Source organism: Ovis aries, chromosome 18, assembly GCF_016772045.2.
Source record: "Ovis aries strain OAR_USU_Benz2616 breed Rambouillet chromosome 18, ARS-UI_Ramb_v3.0, whole genome shotgun sequence".
In the NCBI taxonomy this organism is placed as follows: domain Eukaryota; kingdom Metazoa; phylum Chordata; class Mammalia; order Artiodactyla; family Bovidae; genus Ovis; species Ovis aries.
In genome coordinates this window covers 44,030,496-44,054,526 of record NC_056071.1, presented here as the reverse complement: position 1 = coordinate 44,054,526, position 24,031 = coordinate 44,030,496, and the positions used below count along the sequence as shown (strand labels likewise).

General features: G+C 38.6%; 1 protein-coding gene across 1 annotated transcript in view; it reads left to right on the top strand.

The window, feature by feature from the left end:
• Positions 1-243: 243 nt before the first annotated feature.
• Positions 244-24,031, top strand: part of LOC114109112 (large ribosomal subunit protein uL18-like) — a 638,969-nt gene continuing 615,181 nt past the window's right edge. Inside the window, exon 1 of the mRNA XM_042235301.2 lies at positions 244-1,399. Within this exon, the coding sequence (XP_042091235.1) occupies positions 319-1,212 (894 nt within the window). The 5' untranslated portion in view covers positions 244-318 and the 3' untranslated portion in view covers positions 1,213-1,399. The remainder of the gene's footprint in view (positions 1,400-24,031) is intronic.

The following is a 24,031-nucleotide window of genomic DNA, read 5'->3' as shown; positions in this document are numbered from 1 at the left end:
TAGGGAGTATTCTCTCTCATTCTATTCTCTGGAATATTTTTATAAAAGTTTTGGGTTTTCTTTTCATAAATATTTGGAACAATTAGCCATCTGGGCCTGTGGGTTCTTTGCTGAAAAGCTTTTAATTATAAATTAAATTTCCTTAAAAGTATTTTTTAAAAGTCCTTCTTAAGAATACCTCTGGAGAACATTATGGAGATTCCTTTAAAAAAAAAAAAAAAGTAGGCATAAAACTACCATGCTGCTTTTTCCCCCCAGGAGCCGTGCTGGTTCTGCAGCTCTGTGGCAAGCCGCGGAGTTGGGGTTCTGTTCCTCAGGATGGGGTTTGTTACAGTTGTCAAGAACAAGGCCTACTTCAAGAGATACCAAGTGAAATTCAGAAGAAGGCGAGAGGGCGAAACTGACTACTATGCTCGGAAACGATTGGTAATCCAAGATAAAAATAAGTACAACACACCTAAATACAGAATGATAGTTCGTGTAACGAACAGAGATATCATTTGTCAGATTGCTTATGCCCGTATAGAAGGAGATATGATAGTTTGTGCAGCTTATGCTCACGAACTCCCAAAATACGGTGTGAAGGTTGGCCTGACAAATTATGCTGCGGCATATTGTACTGGCCTGCTGCTGGCCCGCAGGCTTCTTAATAGGTTTGGTATGGACAAAATTTATGAAGGCCAAGTCGAGGTGACTGGTGATGAATACAATGTGGAAAGCATTGATGGTCAACCTGGTGCCTTCACCTGTTACTTGGATGCAGGACTTGCCAGAACTACTACCGGGAATAAAGTTTTGGGGGCCCTAAAGGGAGCTGTCGATGGAGGCTTGTCTATCCCTCACAGTACCAAACGGTTCCCTGGTTATGATTCAGAAAGCAAAGAATTCAGTGCTGAGATACACCGAAAGCACATCATGGGGCAAAACGTGGCAGATTACATGTGTTACCTGATTGAAGAAGATGAAGATGCTTACAAGAAACAGTTCTCTCAGTACATAAAGAACAACGTAACTCCAGACATGATGGAGGAGATGTATAAGAAAGCTCATGCTGCAATACGAGAGAATCCAGTGTATGAGAAGAAGCCTAAGAAAGAAGTTAAAAAGAAGAGGTGGAACCATCCCAAAATGTCACTTGCCCAGAAAAAAGATCGGGTAGCTCAGAAGAAGGCAAGCTTCCTTAGAGCTCAGGAACGAGCTGCTGAGAGTTAAATCAAACCACAATTTTCTATCAAGATTTTTCAGATAATACAATAATAAACTTATTGAACAAGCAAAAAAAAAAAAAAAAACTACCATGCTGCTGCTAAGTTGCTTCAGTTGTGTCTGACTGCAATCCCATAGACGGCAGCCCACCAGGCTCCCCCATCCCTGGGATTCTCCAGGCAAGAACACTGGAGTGGGTTCCCATTTCCTTCTCCAATGCATGAAAGTGAGAAGTGAAAGTGAAGTCACTCACTTGTGTCCGACTCCTAGCAACCCCATGGACTGCAGCCTACCAGGCTCCATCCATGGGATTTTCCAGGCAAGAGTACTGGAGTAGGGTGCCATTGCCTTCTCCAAAAACTACCATATGACCCAGAAATCCCACTACTGGGCATATATCCTGAGGACACCACAATTCAAAAAGATGCATATACCCCAATGTTCACTGCAGCACTATTTACAATAGCCAGGACGGGAAAGCAACCTAGATGTCCACTGGCAGATGGACGGATAAAGAAGGTGTGGTACACATATACAACAGGTATTCATCAGCCATAAAAAGGAGTGAAACGGAGTCAGTTTTAGTGAGGTGGGTGAACCTAGAACCTGTTATACAGAGTAAAATAGGTCAGAAAAAGAAAAACAAATATCACATCAATGCATATATAGGGAAATGGGCAGGGCAGGAATAGAGACGCAGGTGCAGAGAATGGGCTTGCAGACAAAGCTGTGGAAGGAGAGAGTGGGATGAATTGAGAGAGTAGCATCGACACTTATACAGCACTGTGGGTAAGACAGATGGCTAGCGGTAAGCTTCTGAATAACACGGAGCGCTCAGCCTAGTGATCTGTGCTAACCTAGCTGGGAGAGATGGAGGGTGAGAGGGTGGCTCAAGAGGGAGGAGGTATATGTATACTTTGGAAATAACCCAAAACATGTGAAATGTGGAATACCCATAATATAACACTACTGAGCAATTAAAAAAAAACTGATACATGAAACAACATGGATGAGCTCCAAAAACATGCTGTCAGAACAAACCCAACATAAAATGGAATATACTGCTTATTTGCATTCCCTAAAAATTCTAATACAGACAAATTAATCTATAACAACAGAAAGCAGAACAGGGGTTATTTGTGACTTGGCGATGAGAATGACTCACATTACTGTATGGCAGAAATCAACACAACATTGTAAGCAATTATCTTCCAATTTAAAATAAATTGAAAAAATAAAAGCATATTGTTTAATCAGTTAAAAGTGTTCCTTAAAATATTTTCAGATTTTCATGTCATCTTCAGTATGTTCTACAGAAATTTATCCATTCATATCTATTTTTCATAATTACTGGCAGAATTATATAATTAAATAATTATTGACATAATTACTAACATTTTCCTACTAATGTCATTTTATAGCCTTATGGAGACAATTTCCACTTGATGAAATGCACACCACTTAAGACTAGGGAATTTGGGGGGAATTTTGGAAATTTCAGGGAATTTTGAGAAATGTAAGACTCATAAAACCGCCACTAAATCAAGATACAGAAAATGTTTATTATCAAAAATAGTTTACCTCCTTTTACAGTCAGTCACTCTCAACCCTCATGCTCACCTCCAGGTCACAAATAACCACTGTTTTGCTTTCTGTTATTATAGATTAACTTTGTCTGTATTAGAATTATCTAGAAATTTCAATTATGCCGAAATTAAAAGATGCTTACTCCTTGGAAGGAAAGTTATCACCAACCTAGACAGCATATTAAAAAGCAGAGACATTACTTTGCCAACAAAGTTCTGTCTAGTCAAAGCTATGGTTTTTCCAGTGGTCATGTATGGATGTGAGAGTTGGGCTATAAGGAAAGCTGAGCACTGAAGAAATGATGCTTTTGAACTGTGGTGTTGGAGAAGACTCTTGAGAGTCCCTTGGACTGCAAGGAGATCCAACCAGTCCATCCTAAAGAAAATCAGTCCTGGGTGTTCATTGGAAGGACTGATGTTGAAGCTGAAACTCCAATATTTGGGCCACCTGATGCGAAGAGCTGACTCATTTGAAAAGACCCTGATGCTGGGAAAGATTGAAGGTGGGATGAGAAAGGAACGACAGAGGATGAGATTGTTGGATGGCATCACCGACTCAACTGACATGAGTTTGGGTAAAATCCAGGAGTTGGTGATGGACAGGGAGGCCTGGCGTGCTGCAGTCCATGGGGTCACAAAGAGTTGGAAACGACTGAGTGACTGAACTGAACTGAGCGATATTCCATTTCATGTTGGATTTGTTCTTTCAGCAGGTTTTTGGAGCTCATCCACGCTGTTTCATGATTAGTAGTTTGTTGGGTTTTTGGGTTTTTTTGCTCTGCACTGTTATACTATGGATATTCCACATATAACTTGCTTTAGTTACTCCCAGTTTTTAGTTATTATGCTATTCTATGATCATTCACATACAAGACTTTGAAAATGTATTTACCCCTTTGGATAAATATCTATAAGTGGCTTGCTGGGTTGTACAGTAAGTGAATGTTTTTATACTGAATTGTCAACATATTTTTCAAAGTGATTATACAATTTTACATTCCCAAGAGCAATGTATGAGTTCATGTTCTCACCAAGGCTTGATTATGCCAATCCTTTTGATTTTAGCCAGTCTAGTGGGTGTGTAGTGTTAGCTCATTGTGGTTTTAATTTGTATATCTTTAATGCCTAGTGATTTCTTTCATCTTTCCATGAGTTTATTGGTCAATCACATATATTCCTTTGCAAACTGTCTAAAATTTTGCCTAATTTTTAATTGTTTTTTAACTCTTATTGTGTTACACAGTTCTTATATATTTGTCAGTTATATGAATAGTAAATAATCTGACAGTCCACAGCTTGCATTTTCATTTTCTTAACAATCACTAAAGAGTAAAAGTTTTGAAAATTTTATGAAATCAAATTTATCAATTGTTTTCTTTTATCCATTTTGTGTTATATTTAAGAAATCTTTGGCTATGCTAAGGACATGAAGATATTCTCCTGTTTTCTTCCAGAAGCTTCACAGTTTCAGATCTGATGCCTAAGTCCATTTTGAGTTAATATTCCCTTCTCCCTGATACATTCTGCCCCACAGATGCTGGCCGACTTTGACTGCAAGCTTTAATCTCAGTCCCCAGGGTGGAACTCTCTCTATGCTACAGCCTGAAAAAACTCCTCCACTCAGAAGGTGGGGGTGACCATGGGACTCACCTTATTTTTCTTCACTCAAGGATCACAGTCATGTGCTATACATAGTTCAGTATCTAAACACAGCCATTTCATCAATTACAGCTGCTTCATCAACTGTAACCAAATTGCTAATGGCAGGTGGCTGAGTCCATCATCATTTATTCCCTGTGGCTGAATTCCTGATATCTACACATTCTAAAGACATTAAAAACATATTTTTTTAAATTCCTCATATTAATAATTTATGCCTTTTCTCTTTTGCCCGTGATAATTTTTGCTAAGGGTTTATCAATTTTATTAGCCTTTTCAAAGAACCAACTTCTGGTTTTACTGATTTTCTCTGAACTGTTTCATTACTAACTGTTTCAGTCTTTATTTCCTTTCTTCTCTTTTCTAGGTTTAATTTGCTATTTCTTTCCTAACTTCTTGAGGTGAGTACACAGGTCATGGATTTTTAGCTTTTCTTCTTTTCTAATATAAACAAGGGAGACCATAAAATTTCCTTGAAATGTAATCTAAGCTTCTTTGGATAAGTTTTAAAATGTGATGTTTTCCGTATCATTCAGTTAAAATATTTTTTCACTTCTACTATGATTTATTCTTTGACCCATGGAATCTTCTACTTTATACTTCTGATTTCCAAATTAATTCCACTATAGTCAGAGAACATGCTTTGTATTACTGTAACCCTTAAAAGTGTTGAGATTTGTTTTATGGCCAAGCTCATGGTCAGTTTTGCTAAGTGTTCTATGTCATTTGGGAAGATATATTCTATAGATGCTGACAGCAATGTTCTATAGATGCCAATTAAGCCAAGTTTGTAATTGTTGTATCCAAATTTTCTTTTTTGTTGTTGGTCATTTTTCCTATCAGTGTGTTAAAAATATTTTTTCACAATTGTAGATTTTCTTATTATTCTTTTTAGTTCTGTCAACTTGCACTTTATGCATTTTGAGGTTGTGCTATAAATTTCATACAGGTTTAGAAACACTGTTGACCCTTTAAACTTAAACTGTGTGGGTCCACTTAAATGCAGATTTTTTTTTTCAGTAAATATGTACCACAGTAGAACATGATTCATGGTTGGTTCAAGATATAGATGCAGAACCAGATTTTCAACTGCACAAGGGCCCAGGTGCTCCTAATCCCCATGCTGTTCAAGAGTCAACTGTAGCACATATTTCTGATTAACACTTTTCTCAACTGGGAATGCCTCCCCTTTGTCTTTCACCAACTGGCAGGTGAGCTGGTGGCTGGTCTCAGTTACATGACTGTTGCTTCTCAGGCTATTGGCCAGATACTAGCTGTTTGCTGGCTGGGGCTCCTCAACATGGCCTCTCATCCTTCAGAACATGGCTGTCTAAGAGCTTCCATGAAGCAAAGCTCAAGCACTTTTCAAGCCACTGCTTAGCCATGTTTACCAGTGTCGGAGGAACTGCAAGGTCACATTGCAAAGGGGCATATATACAGAAATGGGAAGAATCTGTGCCATTTTTGTAATCTACCACCACTCCTAAGTCCAAACAACAGGATGAAACTGTCTCTACTCTCTAACTTCACTTCTTCTTCATTTCTTTCCCTCTCTCCCTCTCACTCCTCCAACAGCAAATGTATCAGCCTTCTATTTTAGAAAGTAGAATAGATAGGTTACTGAATTTCTATATCTTGTTTCATAAAAACTACTGGAAACAAATTAGGAAACTGTCCTTCCAAAAAAGATGACTTGGGTTCAGATATAATGATTTCAAGAAGTCACATTTGTCAAAAGCCAGCATACTTCCCACTTTATATTTTGTACATTTTTTGAAAAGATGGAAATAGACTAGCAAGACATACTCAACAGTGGGAAGATTAAGTGGCTATTTTTGATCATATCTACCTTTATAACATAATGAAGTCTGCATTTAACACTTGTTAATGCTGAAAAATATTTCCAAGCATAATAAGTTATCATTTTAAAGGAGATAAAAATCATCCACTTACTAATTGAAACATTACTATGGTATTCTTACTTTATGTCACATATCTCCTTATGGAGTGGGCAGGGCAGATCAGCCCCAGAACTAAAATGCTCATGAAAAAGTGAATGATAGTGTTAGTCGCTCAGTCGTGTCCTACTCATTGCAACCCCATAGGCAGTAGCCCCCCAGGTTCCTCTGTTCACAGAATTCTCCAGGCATGAATACTGGAGTGGATAGCCAGTCCCTTCTCCAGGGGATCTTCCCAACCCAGGGATGGAACCCAGGTCTCCCATATTGCAAGCAGATTCTTTACCATCTGAGCCACCAGGGAAGCACAGATTTAAAATAAAATTTAAAAAAAAAAACTCTCTAAGGGCTAAAAGTTAATTTTTTTAAATAACTCTAGGAGGCTTAAAATATAAGACTTTGCCCAAATATTTTGTCAAATACTTAAAAGACATTTGGAAAGAGAACACCATTTTTACATAATATTTCATAAAAAGCAGAACTGAGAATGGAATTCCTTGGGGTTAAGCAGATATTGTAGCATAATTGTACTGTCACATACAATCCTTTAAACAGATCCTGTCTCCTTTCCATTAAAAAAACTTTTTCTAGTTTTTCACCTATTAGATCTCTAAATCTCAGTTTTCCTAATGGTTCTTCTGCCATTAACCACTTCTCTATTCTCCATGCCAAATATCCTTTATCACATTTCTGTACTAACCACTTCAAAATTCTGCTTGAAGAAGAACTTCATAAAATTTTGTTTAAAGGCTTCGTATTCTCTAAAGTGATTCAACAGGAGATTACCCTTGTCCAAGAGCTGGAGCTGGAATTTGTTGATCTAATATCCAGGGCCACTGGCTAATTTATGCACTGGGCTCCATGTTCATAGGGCCAATAAACACCCTCTCCACATAGATGCCTAATAAACAGACATCTAAACTGTAACATATTAAGACACAGGTATTAATTTCCATGGCTCCCTTTCACACATGCTCTTTCTCCATCTTCACCAGAAGATTATATATCAACCTTACAGTTGCTCCACGTCAGAAACCTAGGATTCATCTTTGACTTCTGTTTTTCTCACATCCTGTACCCAATCCAACTGCAAACCCCTGGGGCTCCAATTTTACACTGCATCCAAAATCTAACCATGTTGCATTATGTTTGCTGCTACCACTCAGATCTAAGCCACCATCATCCTTTAAATGGATTATCATGAGAGCCTCCTGACCTACCCCTGCTTCCATCATCACTCGCCTCCCTTTCCAATGCACCCACAAGCTGTTCTTTGCCCAGCAACATAATCATCACGTCACTCTTCAAAACTTTCCAGTGATTTCTCATCTTGCTTAAAATAAAGAGTAAAATCCAAAATTCTTACATAACCTATAAGACCTTTCATAATATGCCCCTTGATATCACTATGACCTCATATCCTATCGCTCTCCCTCATGTTTGTTTTGCTTCAGCCATACAGGCCTCCTTCACGCACATAATACATGACAAACAGGCACCTTATTCTGAGTCTTTGTACTTGTCTCCTCTGTCTACAGTGTTCACACCCCAGATATCCATGTGGCTTACACCCTCATCTTGTCATTTTTCTGCTCAAATGTCATCTTTATGAAGCCATCATTTTCTACACTTCATATAAAATGGCACCATATGTTATTTTCAACTCCTGTTATTCTGCTTTACTTTTCTATACAACACTTACCAAGGAAAAGGAAACACTTTATGTTAATCTCCAGTCTTCCTCTTCCACAATGAAAGCTCAAGAGCAAAAACTTTAAATTTTTAATGTCATATTTCCAGCACAAGAAGAAAGCCTACAATAAAGTAGGAATTCACTTAATATTTGTTCTCCAGTAGAAAAAAACTTGTATGCATCCTTTACAACCTCTTTCCAGAGTCTTTCCTGACCTACTCCAGAAAAACAAAGAACTTTCCTCTTTCTCTGGACACGCAGAGAATTTTATTTTAATCTCTTCTAGAAAACCTATGATCTCTTTTCACTATCTGATGATATTCTATTTGTATTTGATTCCCTGACACCTAGCATAATATAATTTAATAAATGTTTGAAGAACAAATGAATGAATGAGTTGACATAAGTATGTATTAAGAACACAGTTATTGGATAAATAGAATCAGTCCTCTCCTCTCTCCCATTCTCATTGTCGACTCTCATTCTTCTTCCAAACACCCCCACCTGAACCTTGAAACTTATTGTTACCCTATCCTTTACCTGTACCTTCTTATAATCACATCTTCCACACCTGCCTCTTATCAATCCTAAAAAAGCAATCACAGAAACTTATTTCTAAAGTACAGATAGAAAGCTTAAAACAGCACTGAAATTAAATATCTAAGAGTTCATCTTTACCCTGTCCTTTCTGTAAGGAGACAATATTCTGCAGAAGTATATCACCAATAAAAATTGGAGACAAAGACAGTGAGTGAGTATAGGTTGTCCCCCAGTAGCAATAAGTCTTTTTTTTTTAATTGAAGTGTAACTGACTTACAAAATTATATTAGTTTCAGGTGTACAACATAGTGATTCAATATTTTTATACATTATGAAATAATCACCAGGAAAAATCTAGTTATTATCTGTCACCAAAGTTAGTATAATATTATTGATAATTTCCTTATGCTGTATATTACATCCATGACTTCTTTATTTTATAACTAGAGGTTTGTACCTCTTAATCTTCCTCACCCATTTCATTCATCTTCCTACCTTCTACCCCTCTGGTAATCACCAGGTTGTTCTCCACATCTATGACTGTGTTTAGTTTTGTTATGCTTGTTTGGTTGTTTTTGGAATTCACATAAGAGTGAAACAATACAGTGTTTTTTTCCCCTGTCTCATTTCATTTAGCATACCACCATCTAGATCCATCTGTCTTGTTGCAAATGGTAAGATTTCATTCTTTTTATGGCTGAGTAATATTCCGTTGTGCATAGCACATCTTCTTTATCCCTTCCTCTATCAATGGACCCTTAGATTGCTTCCATATATTGGATATTGTAAATAAAGCTGCAATGAACATAGGGGTACATATACCTTTTCAAATTAGTGCTTTTTTTCCTTTGGGAAATTAGCCAGAAGTGGGATTACTGGATTACATGGTGGTTGTACTTTCAATTTTTTGAGGCATCTCCCTATTGTTTTCCATAGTGACTCTACCAACTTACATTCCTAACAATAGTACATGACAGTTGCCTTTTCTCTACATCATCACCAACACTTTTATTTCTTGTCTTTTGATAACAGTCATTCTAACAGGAGTGATTCAAATAGGCAACTTTGGCCTTGGAGTACAAAATGAAGCAGGGCAAAGGATAACAGAGTTTTGCCAAGAGAACACACTGGTCATAGCAAACACCCTCTTCCAACAACATAAAAGACAACTCCACACATGGACATCACCAGATGGTCAAAACCGAAATTAGACTGATTATATTCTTTGCAACTGAAGATGGAGAAGCTCTATACAATCAGGAAAAACAAGACAGGGAGCTGACTGCGGCTCAGACCATGAACTCCTGATTGCAAAATTCAGACTTAAATTGAAGAAAGCAGGGAAACCCACTAGACCATTCAAGTATGACCTAAGTCAAATCCCTTACAATTACACAGTGGAAGTGACAAACAGATTCAAGAGATTAGATCTAATAAGACAGAATGCCTGAAGAACTATGTATGGAGGTTCGTAACATTGTACAGGAGGTGGTGATCAAAACCATCTCCAAGAAAAAAAAATGCAAAAAGGCAAAATGGTTGTCTGAGGAGGCCTTATAAATAGTTATGAAAGAAGAGAAGCAAAAGACAAAGGAGAAAAGGAAAGATACACCCATCTGAATGCAGAGTTCCAAAGAATAGCAAGGAGAGATAAAAAATTTTTAAAAAGCCTTCCTCAATGATCAATGCAAAGAAATACAGGAAAACAATAGAATGAGAAAGACTAGAGATCTCTTCCAGAAAACTGGAGATACCAAGGAAATATTTCATGCAAAGATGGGCACAATACAGGACAGAAATGGTACGAACCTAACAGAAGCAGAAGACATCAAGAAGAGATGGCAAGAATACACAGAAGAACTGTACAAGAAAGATCTTCATGACCCAGATAATCATGATGATGTGATCACTCACCTTGAGCCAGACGTCCTGCAGTGCAAAGTCAAGTGGGCCTTAGGAAGCATCACAATGAACAAAGCTAGTGGAGGTGATGGAATTCCAGTTGTGCTATTTCAAATCCTGAAAGATGACACTGTGAAAGTGCTGCACTCAATATGCCAGCAAATTTGGAAAACTCAGCAGTGGCCATAGGACTGGAAAAGGTCAGTTTTCATTCCAATCCCAAAGAAAGGCAATGCCAAAGAATGTTTAAACTACCGCACAATCGCACTCATTTCACACACTAGCAAAGTAATGCTCAAAATTCTCCAAGCCAGTCTTCAACAGTACATGAACTGAGAACTTCCAGATGTTCAAGCTAGATTTTTAAAAGGCAGAGGAGCCAGAGATTAAATTGCCAACATCTGTTGGATCACCAAAAAAGCAAGAGAGCTCCAGAAAAACATCTCTTTGTGCTTTATTGACTGTGCCAAAGTCTTTGACTGTGTGGATCACAACAAACCATGGAAAATTCTTCAAGAGATGGGAATACCAGACCACCTTACTGCCTCCTGAGAAATACATACACAGGTAAAGAAGCAACACTTAGAACCAGACATGGAACAACGGACAGATTCCAATTAGGGGAAGGAGTATGTCAAGGCTGCATATTGTCACCTTGCCTATTTAACTTATATGCAGAGTACATCACGAGAAACACTGGGCTGGATGAAGCACAAGCTGGAATCAAGATTGCCAGGAGAAATATCAAGAACCTCAGATACACAGATGATACCACCCTTATGGCAGAAAGGGAAGAGAAACTAAAGAACCACTTGGAGAGTGAAAAAGTTGGCTTAAAACTCCACATTCAAAACACTAAGATCATGGCATACAGTCTCATCACTTCATGGCAAATAGATGGGGAAACAATGGAAACAGAGATAGACTTTATTTTCTTGGGCTCCAAAATCACTGTATATGGTGACTGCAGCCATGAAATTAGAAGACACTTGCTCCTTGGAAGAAAAGCTATGACTAACCTAGACAGTATATTAAAAAGCAGACACGTTACTCGACTGACAAAGGTCCGTCTAGTCAAAGCTTTGGTTTTCCAGTAGTCCTTATGGATGTGAGAGTTGGACCATAAAGAAAGCTAAGCACCGCAGAATTGATGCTTTTGAACTGTGGTGCTAGAGAAGACTCTTGACAGTCCCTTGGACTGCAAGGAGATCAAACCAGTCCATCCTAAAGGTAATCAGTCCTGAATATTCACTGGAAGGACTGATGTTAAAGCTGAAGCTCCCAATACTTTTTGACCACCTGATGTGAAGAACTGACTCACTGGAAAAGACCCTGATGCTGGGAAAGACTGAAGGCAGGAAGAGAAGGGGACGACAGAGGATGAGATGGTTGGATGGCATCACCAACTCGATGGACACGAGTTTGAGCAAGCTCCAAGAGTTGGCAATGGACAGTGGAGGCTGGTGTGCTACAGTCCGAGTGGTTGCAAAGAGTCAGACAGGACTGAGTGACTGAACTGAACTGAACTGAACAGGAGTGAGATGATATCTCATTGTGGTTGTGATTTAAATTTCCCTGGTAAATCATGAGATTGAACATATTTTCATGTATTTATTGGTCACCTGTATATCTCTTTGGGAAAGTGTTTATTCATGTCCTCTGTCCATTTTTAATCAGGTTGTTTGGTTTTGTATGTTGTTGAGTTGTAAGAGTTATTTGTATATTTTAGATACTAACCCCCGTCAGAGATATCATTTGCAAATATCTTCTAATTATTTCTTAAGACATTCTTAGAAGGTCTCCTAATAAAGAGATTTAAAATACAATAAACATTAAAGCTCATGCACTCTCAACTTCACTATTAGTACTACCTTCATCACCAAAAGTTGTGATTATAACCTATGACATACCATGAGCAGGAGACAGAAAATTTTGTGGCCAGTGCCTCTGGGGATCACAGCTGCAGAGGCAAATATCACAGTTGTCAACGGTGACACAACTGAGACACTTCTCCAGTGGGAAAGGATCACCTCCCTTCTTTAAGGAAAGATAGCTTGCAGAACTGTGACATATTAAGGCATGAAGCCCAAGAGATAAACTGATTGGCCTAAGATCACTCAACAAAGGCCAATCAGTACTTGAACTCATACTTGAATCCAACCTCTGATTCCTTAAAATACAGAATTTCTATCAAGGTCTCTCTGAAGAAGATTACCCATTCTTCCTCTCCCTCTTTCTTCTTTCTCTCTCTTTCACACACATGTATATCTATCCACATCAGGGTGTGTTTCCTTTTCTCTCCATCTATGACAGTTGATGCTGGGAGGGATTGAGTGCATGAGGAAAAGGGGACGACAGAGGATGAGATGGATGGATGGCATTACTGACTCGATGAACATGAGTTTGAGTGAACTCTGGGAGATGGTGATGGACAGGGAGGCCTGGAGTGCTGCGATTCATGAGGGTCGCAAAGAGTCAGACATGACTGAGTGACTGAACTGAACTGAAGATGACAGTAAAAAGAAGTAAAAGCTCTTTGATTATAACGTAAACTTACATTTTTTTTCTTCTTGATAGGTTTTCATATTTTTCTCTAAAAGTATTTAAAAGTACTACTCAAGTTGTTCTTAGTTGTCTAAAATGGCTTATACTGCCATTAGCTTCTATAGCACCATCATTAGAGAAATGGGCTGTACTTCTTTATAACCTTCCACATACAGCCAAAATAGGGTTGCTTTAAAGGGCAAGATGTCAAAAGCAGATAAAGCCTTTGTACTGTAATGAGCATAATGATGAATAATGGTACTTATGTGCAATAACTGATGCCCTGCCCATAAACAGCCTTTCCACCCAGATACTCTATTTAATTCAATAATATATTCCAGGTAATTTGTGGAACTAGATGAGAAATTACCTTAACCGAGAAGACTAACTGTGGAATTTACTAAAATATACCATGTTGAAAATAATTACTGGAAGCAGAGTTTGCAGAAGTAAAATTATGGCATTAAAAATTCCCATTACAATAATTCACCTTCCAAGTGGCCTCACAGTTGCTGTAGAAGAGAAGAGAGCACTGTGGCATGGAAGATGCTGGCAATAAAAGACATGGTAATAATATTCCTGTACCAAGGTATTCAGTGCTTTCATGTTTGTTTTAAGAACAGAGATGATAATCCATATAGTCTTTATTATCTCCCACCCTGCTGCTGCTGCTGCTAAGTCACTTCAGTCGTGTCCAGCTCTGGGCAACCCCATAGACAGCAGCCCACCAGGCTCCCCCATCCCATCCCTGGGATTCTCCAGGCAAGAACACTGGAGTGGGTTACCATTTCCTTCTCCAATGCATGAAAGTGAAAAGTGAAAGTGAAGTCACTCAGTTGTGTCTGACTCTTCGCGACCCCATGGACTGCAGCCTACCAGGCTCCTCTGTCCACGGGATTTTCCAGGCAAGAACACTGGAGTGGGTTGCCATTTCCTTCCCCAATGCATGGAAGTGAAAAGTGAAAGTGAAGTCGCTCAATCATGTCTGACTCTATATGACCCCATGGACTGTAGCCTACTAGGCTCTTCCGTCCATGGGATTTCCCAGGCAAGAGTACTGGAGTGGGGTGCCATTGCCTTCTCTGTCTGCATCCTGAGGACTCAACAAACCTCAGAAGCTGTATTAACATAGTATTGATTGAAAAAAAAACAAATCCACATAAAAAAGATCCACACTGTTCAAACCCACGGAGAAGGCAATGGCACCCCACTCCAGTACTCTTGCCTGGAAAATCCCGTGGATGGAGGAGCCTGGAAGGCTGCAGTCCATGGGGTCGCTGAGGGTTGGACACAACTGAGCGACTTCACTTTCACTTTTCACTTTCATGCATTGGAGAAGGACATGGCAACCCACTCCAGTGTTCTTGCCTGGAGAGTCCCAGGGACGGGGGAGCCTGGTGGGCTGCCGTCTATGGGGTCACAGAGAGTCGGACACGACTGAAGTGACTTAGCAGCAGCAGTTCAAACCCATGTTATTCAAGGATCAATTTGAATTTAAAATATTTTTAATCATAATTTAATGGAGATTTTGGTTTTAAATCCCAGAAACCAAAAGGGTAAAGCAGAAACATTCATCTCAAAAGGTAAAAGAATATTGAAAAGAGTGTCTAACTTGAGGGCCACTGCTGATCTCTGATAGTCAAGATCTGCTCTGGCTTCTACAGTCACCACTTGCCACATGTGTCTATACACATTGAAAAATTTAAATATTAAATAAAATTTAAAATGCAATCCTTCAGTTGCACAAGCCACATCCAAGTGTTCAATAACCAGAGTGGCAGTGTAGACCACGTTGGACTATATAGATACAAAACATCATACAGGACAAAGTATTAATATATTTGTCCCAAGTGATTGCAGGTATAACCGACCCTCAGCCTGATCCCTAGGGGAGTTCTTGTAGTATGAAAACACCACGAGGATGTTTCACTTTGAGGCAAAAAGTTTTAAGACCCAGACTATATACATAAATTCTTTTCTTTTTTGCAAGTTAAGTTTTATGTGTGGTAAAGTGAGGACTGCGGCCCAGAAGACAGCACCTCAGATAGCTCCAAGAAACTGTTCCAAAGAGGTAGTGGGGGAACGTTAATATATGTGATTTTGGTAAAGGGGAAGTTCATGCAATCAAGCTATATATTCATTCTTTATATCAAGTGACTTTTCCATCAATAAAATTTTAGTTGGTGTTTTACAGTCATGTTAACACAAATAATTTAAACATTCTTTATAAGCTTTATTATTTTCATTGTTCATTCTAATTTTTCTATATCATAATTTTAACACTTGATTATATTTATGCCCAACAGAAAATTACAGGCAATGTATGAGATTCAAGCACTCTACTGCAATTAAATCTCTATTAGTATTTTGATTCATTTTCTTTAGGTTAGTTTATTTTCAGGCTACCCTGGTGGCTCAGATGGTAAAGAATCTGCCTGCAATGCAGGAGACCTGGGTTGGATCTCTGGGTTAGGAAGATCCTCTGGAGAAGGGCATGGCAACCCACTCTAGTACTCTTGCCTGGAAAATCCCCATGGAATGAAACAAAATATTATATATACCGCTACAGAGCCAAAACTACCTTTCCTGAAATAAGTGCTATGATACTCATACATGTTTTGTTATCCTTTGAGTTGTTGTTCACTCGCTCAACTCTTTGTGACCCCATGGACTGCAGCACACCAGGCTTCCCTGTCCTTCACCATCTCCCAGAGATGCTCAAACTCAGGTCCTTCTTTGAGCAAACTTCCTCAATATTTGTTACTATATCTATACTCAACCTTGCTTTTTACTTACAACATTATGTTTACAAGACTTATCTGTGTTGATATATTCAAATCTGGTTCATTCATTTTCATCCTTATGCTTTTTATGGGACCAACAAACCACAATGTATTTTTTGATTCTCTTATTGTCTGTCAGGATTTCTTAGGCTTTCAACAAACAACAGATGATTCAGAAATTAGTATAGTTGTACATGTCCACTAAAAATTTCTGCCTGATTTCTGGACCTAATACAAGGTCCAGAAGTAAAACGTGAGTTTCAGAGAATATGTGCTGTCAACTTCACAAGCTAATTCTACACAGTTTTCCAAAGTGGTCATACCGATTTCCCTTCCCTCAGCCAAGCATTAAAGGTATTTTTTCTCCACATTATCACTCACAGTTGACATTAATAGATCTATTAATATAAAATGTATGTCTTTGTTTTAATGTACATGCCTTAATTGCTAAAGACGTTGGACATCTTTGCATATATTTTTTGGACATCTATCTTTCTTCTTCTGTGAATTTACTATTATATCTTGTGACTTACCATTATATGTTTCTCTTTCTGTACTACTGATTTCTAAAAACATTTAATATACTCTGGACATTAACTTGTTGTGGGTAACATGAGTTGCCACTATCTTTTCTCAGTCTGTAAGCCTGCATTTTCATCTTTGTCACCTGTTATCCTACAAGTTTTGCCTCTTAATGTAGAAAAATGTATCAATATTTTCCTTCTCTTTTTGTGCTTTGTGTGTTTAAGAATTATCTTCTACTAATGATATAAAGATATATTCTTTCTTTGGTTAAAGTTTTAGAACCCTGCCTTTGGTATTCAGATCTTTAACCTATCCAGAATATATGTTTGTGAATGATGTAGTATAGAGATCTAATTTTCTCTTGTACTATAGAAATAGCCAATATTCTCAGAATTATTTATTGAATAATTCCTCCTTTTCTTACTGATTTTATTATCATCTCTCTGATATATAAAGCACCCTAATATATATTGGTCTTAGTTCAATTTCACTCTTCTTCATTGGTCTATCTGAGCGAGTACCTCACAGTTTTAAATAGCACAGCTTTATATTACTGTCTAACATATGGTAAAATGATTCATCACCTATTTTTCTTTTTTCTAATCATCTAGGCTAAGGGCTTAGGTTTTTGTGTTGTGCCCCTCACATCAGTCAATCACTGGCTGCAGACTGCCCTCAGAATAGGGGGCTCCTAGCTTCCTAGGCATTTCTGGCCAGCTTGGCTCCAGAGCCCAAAGGCAACACTGGAGAAGTGCACAGTTATAAGCCAGTAGCAGCAAATACTCACAGCAAAAGATGAGCGCACTGGCCTACCAGAAGGCATCTGAGTGGGATACTAACAGTTCCTAGTACAGGGTCCTGTAAGTAAATAGATGGCACACTCAAATTAGGATAGACAGTGTAACGCAAAGGGGTTATTTATAAAGATGTGCTTGGGGGTTAGGTAAACTACAAGAGATACAACTGTTAGTATTTTCTAGAACTTGGGGGATGAAGGGATACAGTGGTTAGTGGAACCAAGAAACAGCAGGTCAAGTAAGGAAGCTGCTTTGCGAGATCAATGACCTTCATCAGCCCAAAGTAACTAGTCATGGGCGTGGGGCACGGAAATAAATATCCCAATTTCACTTTCCTTCCTTCCTCTGATCTCCTGATGGGTTCCCCATTTGCTAAGCTCAGTGGAAAGTCGGAGCAAGTTTCTAATAGTGTGCACACAGGACAGTCCCTGGCTTAAATAGGAAGGGCAGAAAAGGAATATGGTATGGCAAATGGCCAATGTCCTTACAAAAGCAAATCAATGATGTTTCAAATAAAAATGAGTCACCATCTCTGAGCCATCTTTCCAACCCTATCTAAAATAATGTGCCTCCAACCTTTGACCTTTATCCTTTGTCACTCCTTTAGCCACTTTATTTTTCTCCAAAGTACTGTTTACATGAAATTACATCAAAACTTCCACAAAATAATAAAGAAAAGCAAACACATGAATAGAAAAGATGGGCAAAGTACAAAACTAAGCAATTCACCAAGGAAAAGAATAAATGTCTAACTACATGAGTAATGAAAGAAATGAAATGTATTGTAAAATATAATTTTCACTTATCAAACTGACAAATACTTAACATGGTAATTTCCAAGGTTAGGGTTTGAGGAAAACACACTCAGGTGGGAACTGGAAATCGGTATAACATTTCTGAAGTGTAATTTAAAAATATGTGTCCATAAATTTAAACATGCCACTTACCTAAGAGGTTAGGGATATACTCTAGGAAATAATTCAATATGTGCTCAAAGATAAGAATTATTTACAGTAGTTAAAAATTGCCAACAATCTATATGCTCAATAACAGGAAATAGCATATCAATTTCCCAAATTGTGTTCCTTAGACCACAGGTCTCATGAGAGAAGAGATTCTGCTTAAAAATAATTCCACAGTCAACTAAATGTAAGAATTCCCTTGGAATGAAGGGGGAAAATTTACAAGCTGGGCGAGTATGGCATGATCTGTGTGCGATTTTGTGTGCATGTTCAGTCGTGTCTGACTGCAACCCCATGGACTGCAGCCCACCAGGCTCCTTTGACCATGGAATATATCAGGCAAGAATACTGGAGTGGGTTGCCATTTCCTCCTCCAGGAGATCATGGCATGATCTATGATTAGGACAAAAGCAAAGAAACTACTTGGATTCATCAGTGGATCAAAAACCACAACTTTATAGTCTCGTTAGCTGTGTTTCAACCGTCAGAATTCACAGAAGCAGGCTGCCTATGAAAGGAGTTTAACACCAGGTCGCCACAAACTTGGATGTTTCCTGACAAGTGAGGGGGTGGGGTGGCCACCTTTCCTGCCACCCCCTAATTCCATTATTTTGAGGGTGGCTCCCCCAGCACACCCTGGACCTGGCATGGGGCAGCCACCTGCTGAGACCATGCAGACAGTAGTTTTCCCAATTTTGGTAGAGGTTCTTGGGTCACGAGGGAAGGAAAAACAGGAGTGGTGGGCACTAACAGGGGAGGGAAAGAGTGGAGGAAAGGATAGAAATGTGTCAGAAACCAAGAAAAGGGACAACCAGGACCACTTCACAACTTTGCAAAGGGGTAATTCAACTTTATCATTGCAAAGTCACTTCAACACTTGAATGCTGAGGGCTCATATCTGGTGTGAATTATCTAAGCCTCTTGGTTTCATTTGCTTCTTTCTGCTTTTACGTACATTTTTGCTTTTTCTTACTGCTTTGTACCTTTGGAAAACTCAGATGGGAAAAAAGAAGTAATAATATTCAAACCCATCCACCATTTTGTTACATTTTAGAGTGAAAGAAAAACATTCCTCACTGTATTTCCACTGCAGAAGTACTTGCACAGATAATTGAATAAGCAAGCAGGGAAACTCTAAATGATTGTTTAATTCAGCACAATCAGTTTGAGAAATTAAAAAGTTTTTTACTGACCTTAAAACTCTAACTCTGACCTTAACTCTAAACTCTAAATGATTGTTTAATTCAGCACAATCAGTTTGAGAAATTAAAGTTTTTTTCTGACCTTAAAACTCTAAAACTCTAACTCTGACCTTAACTCTAAACTCTAAATGATTGTTTAATTCAGCACAATCAGTTTGAGAAATTAAAAATTTTTTTCTGACCTTAAAACTCTCAAATGTGGGACCTCAGTCAATAAATTGGTTGATAAGTTGGTACCCATCTTTCTAAGCATTTTTAAGAATACAGTTTTCCTTCTGAATTGACACAAACGATCCCATCCTGCTGCCTACAATTTACTCAGTGAGAAATGCAGAGTAAGGTCTATTTTTGGCTCCCCTAGCAAAGCTGCTTTATAGTACAATCTTTTTCTCTACGCTGCCTGGGATGGGTTAGGTGACATAAGATGTCTTTCTCATTTCTAATTTTACAATGTCTTTCAGCAAACAGCAGGTAAAACATTTTAATACAAGGCCATTTTCATTAAACATCTAGTACAGAATATGTCCCTGAATTAAAATAAACAGTAATAATACCAAAAAAGTTTGTTCATACAATAATAACAACCTTCCAAAATTACAGTGATTGTCATGCCCAGCAGTATAATACAAAATGCAGTTCTTATCTCCGAAGACACAGAATTTATTATTTTCCACCTACCTGGCATTTTAAAGCAATTGGAACCAGGTTTCTGAAAGAACAATTTAGTACCTTAGCTCTCACATACAAAAAATATATTTTCAGCATTGAAATAACTCATTCAAAGTAGCATTTCAACAAAACACTGTCCACCCTGCCCTGGTAATTATGTCATGTCTGGTGTGTACTAATTTATACAGTGTATTGTTTTCCTACACAATTAAGACTATTAAGCTGAATTCAGAGGCTGTCATACACCTACGACCCTTAATTAGTTACACAAGCATGCAAAGAAGTTCCTACCAGAGTCAGATCTTGCCTTCACTCTCCTGGTGGGCAGGGGTGGAAGAAACAGGCAAGAAGGGTTGTCACCTGGAGATCTCTTCAGTCACAGCTGTCTCTTCATTGGGAAACACTGCAAAGTCATTTCCCAGAAAGTGGACACTTTAATTCAGTGCCCCACAATCCGTCACCATTGAACCACCAAGCATGACGAGTATATATTTTTTAAACATATAATGAGATTGGACACTTCTTCATAGTTTCATCAAGATGGAGGATTTTCCAATACACTTACTTTGGGCTACCTTTGGATACCATCTTTCCAGGGTCATAAGCTAAGTAAGGAGAAAGAAATGGCAACTCACTCCAGTATTCTTGCCTAGAGAATCCTGTGGATGGAGGAGCCTGGTGGGCTGCTGTTCATAGGGTTGCACAGAGTTGGACATGACTGAAGAGACTTAGCATGCATTCATGCATTGGAGAAGGAAATGGCAACCCACTCCAGCATTCTTGCCTGGAGAATCCCAGGACAGAGAAGCCTGGTGGGCTACCATCTATGGGGTCGCACAAAGTCAGACACGACTGAAGCAACTTAGCAGCAGCAGCAAGCTAGATAAGTCTGAGATAAGTCTTTCTCCATACTGTTTCTCTTCAAGGCCCCCCAATCCCCATATGCATCCAACATGTTAGACCTAAGCATCCTATGTGTTAGCCACCTGTACTCACTAACACATATGAGAAGATACCCATTGACCTGGGTTGCAAGGGCCTTAAAGAATGATAACATTTCTACTTTCTTTCACACAACACCAACGCTGCGCTATGCACCCAGCACACCAGCCCAGGGCACTGCCCCAGAAGCACTGAAGGGAAGAAGGAGATCCGACAGTCCTGATCCTACATACCTTTACTACCTAGTTAAAACGTCTTTCAAACAAGTCCTCAAAACCTAACAACTCTTCAGACATAATCTACTAAAGTTCTCTGGGTTTTCTTTTTAATTTTCTATAAAAGTTTCTTTTTACATGTTCTAAAGGTTTCTGTAAATTTCTATTACAAAATAAAGATATACTTGGTATTTCACAATGACTTAATCTGGGGCGAATTTTACTTCTCTCTTTCACTACTCATAGTGAATAGTCCATTATTACTCCTGTACTAATTATTACAGGAGTAATAATCAAATCTGATGATTCAATTATCACTGCTGTACTAATCCTGTAATAATTAGTACAGAAGTAATCATCGAACCCTGCTGGTAAAACCTATGTTCCAAAACCCAGATGCTATGCCAGGAGAAGAGGGGAGCTCACTGCATGGAGAAATGCTATAAACCAGACAAATGCCAGGATATAGTACTATTCTGTGTATGTTCCTGCAACATAATTAGGAGATCAAGTATAAGAAAATTCAGAACTCTTTAATGCACTTAAAATCACTGTCATGAAGCAATGGATGGCAAATTTGCATGTGAAAGGACTGTGAACAGCAAGTAGGAAGAATTGTGAAATTACTATAGTATTTATTATTAGAACTTGGTGTCATGCTAGTCTCATTTTAGAATGAACTGTAAGAATAGATTAAATTAGTGCCATTTTCTTTCCTTGTTAACATCTTTGTCACAAGAGCAAGCTGTCAGAATTTTAGTATCTAATATAGTCCATGGATTATGTGATAGCTGACCATTTCTGAACTCTGGGCTTTCACTGGTTGTTCACACCTCTGTCCCTGTAGGCATGTGGGTTGAATGCAGGAAAATAATAATCTTTTAAGAAACTAATCAGGTTGCAGACATCCTGATAAAGGTAGGAAAGGCAGAGTATAATGTTACAATTTTTAAAAAGCATTTGACATCAAACTTTATCTCCTAGGAAAATGCTTTCAACCAGTGCTGAAAGACACTGTTTGACACATGGTTGTAAAACAAGGGACTGCTCAGAGATGTGTAATCTTATTAGCATCCTTCTGAGTTTTTTCACTGTCATAAGATAACGTACAATGAACATTTCTCTGGGGGGTCAGGAGCACCACGGTCTAGTCATCCTCAACACAAATGATCAGAATCTGATGATCTGTTACTTTATTGATGTGACTTTCTCAAGTTACTTGTTCCCTGCACCTCAGTTTCCACCTCTAATGTGGATGTTGTATTATTCAGGGTTCTCCTGAGACATAGACTCAATAGAATATAAGAGGAGATTTATTATGAAGTGGCTCACATAATCACAGTCTGAGAAGTGTCTCGATATGCCTTCTGCAAGTTGGAGACTCAGGAAAGGCAGTGATGTAATTTAGTCCAAGTCCAAAGTCTTAAGAAATAGGGATGCTGATGATATATATCTAAGCTGAAGGGCAAGAGAGAATGATACTGCACTGAGTACACAAATTCAAATACTATTCTCACCCAGAAATACCTCCACAGACAAATGCAGAAACAATGTTTAACCAGATATGTAGGCATCCCCCAGTCCAGTCAAGCTGACGCAAAATTAACTATCCCAGATGTCATTTTCCACTGTGATTTTACTCTCCCATAATGATGACGATCATAAGATTTGGTTTGCCCAGAAGTGTCCAACTTTGGCAGTACTTGGTTTGAACTTTGCCTCAATTTAATTATTAGCAGAAGCTTCTTTCACTCTCAAAAGCATCCCAGTTTGAACAACACATTATATGATCACTCTACCCATAATGCTTTCTTACAGCCTCTCTGAAACTTTCACTGTTTATACTATATTGTACTGACATGAGGATATGTCTTTGCTTCCCTAGTAGATTATGACTTGAGGGCAGAATCTGTCCTCACTCATCTTTTTGGTTATCACAGGGCTTCAAATAGAATATGTGCCCAAAATATATTTTCTAAACAATAGAATGGGAAAGACTAGAGATCTCTTCAAGAAAATTAGAGACATCAAGGGAACATTTCAGGCAAAGATGGGCTCGATAAAGGACAGAAATGATATGGACCTAACAGAAGCAGAAGATATTAAGAACAGGTGGCAAGAATACACAGAAGAACTGTACAAAAAAGACCTTCACGACCCAGATAATCATGATGATGTGATCACTCATCTAGAGCCAGGCATCCTGGAATGTGAAGTCAAGTGGGCCTTAGAAAGCATCACTATGAACAAAGCTAGTGGAGGTGATGGAATTCCAGTTGAGCTATTTCAAATCCTGAAAGATGATGCTGTGAAAGTGCTGCACTCAATAGGCCAGCAAATTTGGAAAACTCAGCAGTGGCCACAGGACTCGAAAAGGTCAGTTTTCATTCCAATTCCAAAGAAAGGCAATGCCAAAGAATGCTCAAACGACCACACAATTGCACTCATCTCACATGCCAGAAAAGTAATGCTCAAAATTCTCCAAGCCAGGCTTCAGCAATACGTGAACCGTGAACTCCCTGATGTTCAAGCTGGTTTTAGAAAAGGCAGAGGAACCAGAGATCAAATTGCCAACATCCACTGGATCATGGAAAAAGCAAGAGAGTTCCAGAAAAACATCTCTTTCTGCTTTATTGACTATGCCAAAGCCTTTGACTGTGAGGATCACAATAAACTGTGGAAAATTCTGAAAGAGATGGGAATACAGACCACCTGACCTGCCTCTTAAGAAATCTGTATGCAGGTCAGGAAGCAACAGTGAGAACTGGACATGGAACAACAGACTGGTTCCAAATAGGAAAAGGAGTACTTCAAGGCTATATATCGTCACCCTGCTTATTTAACTTAT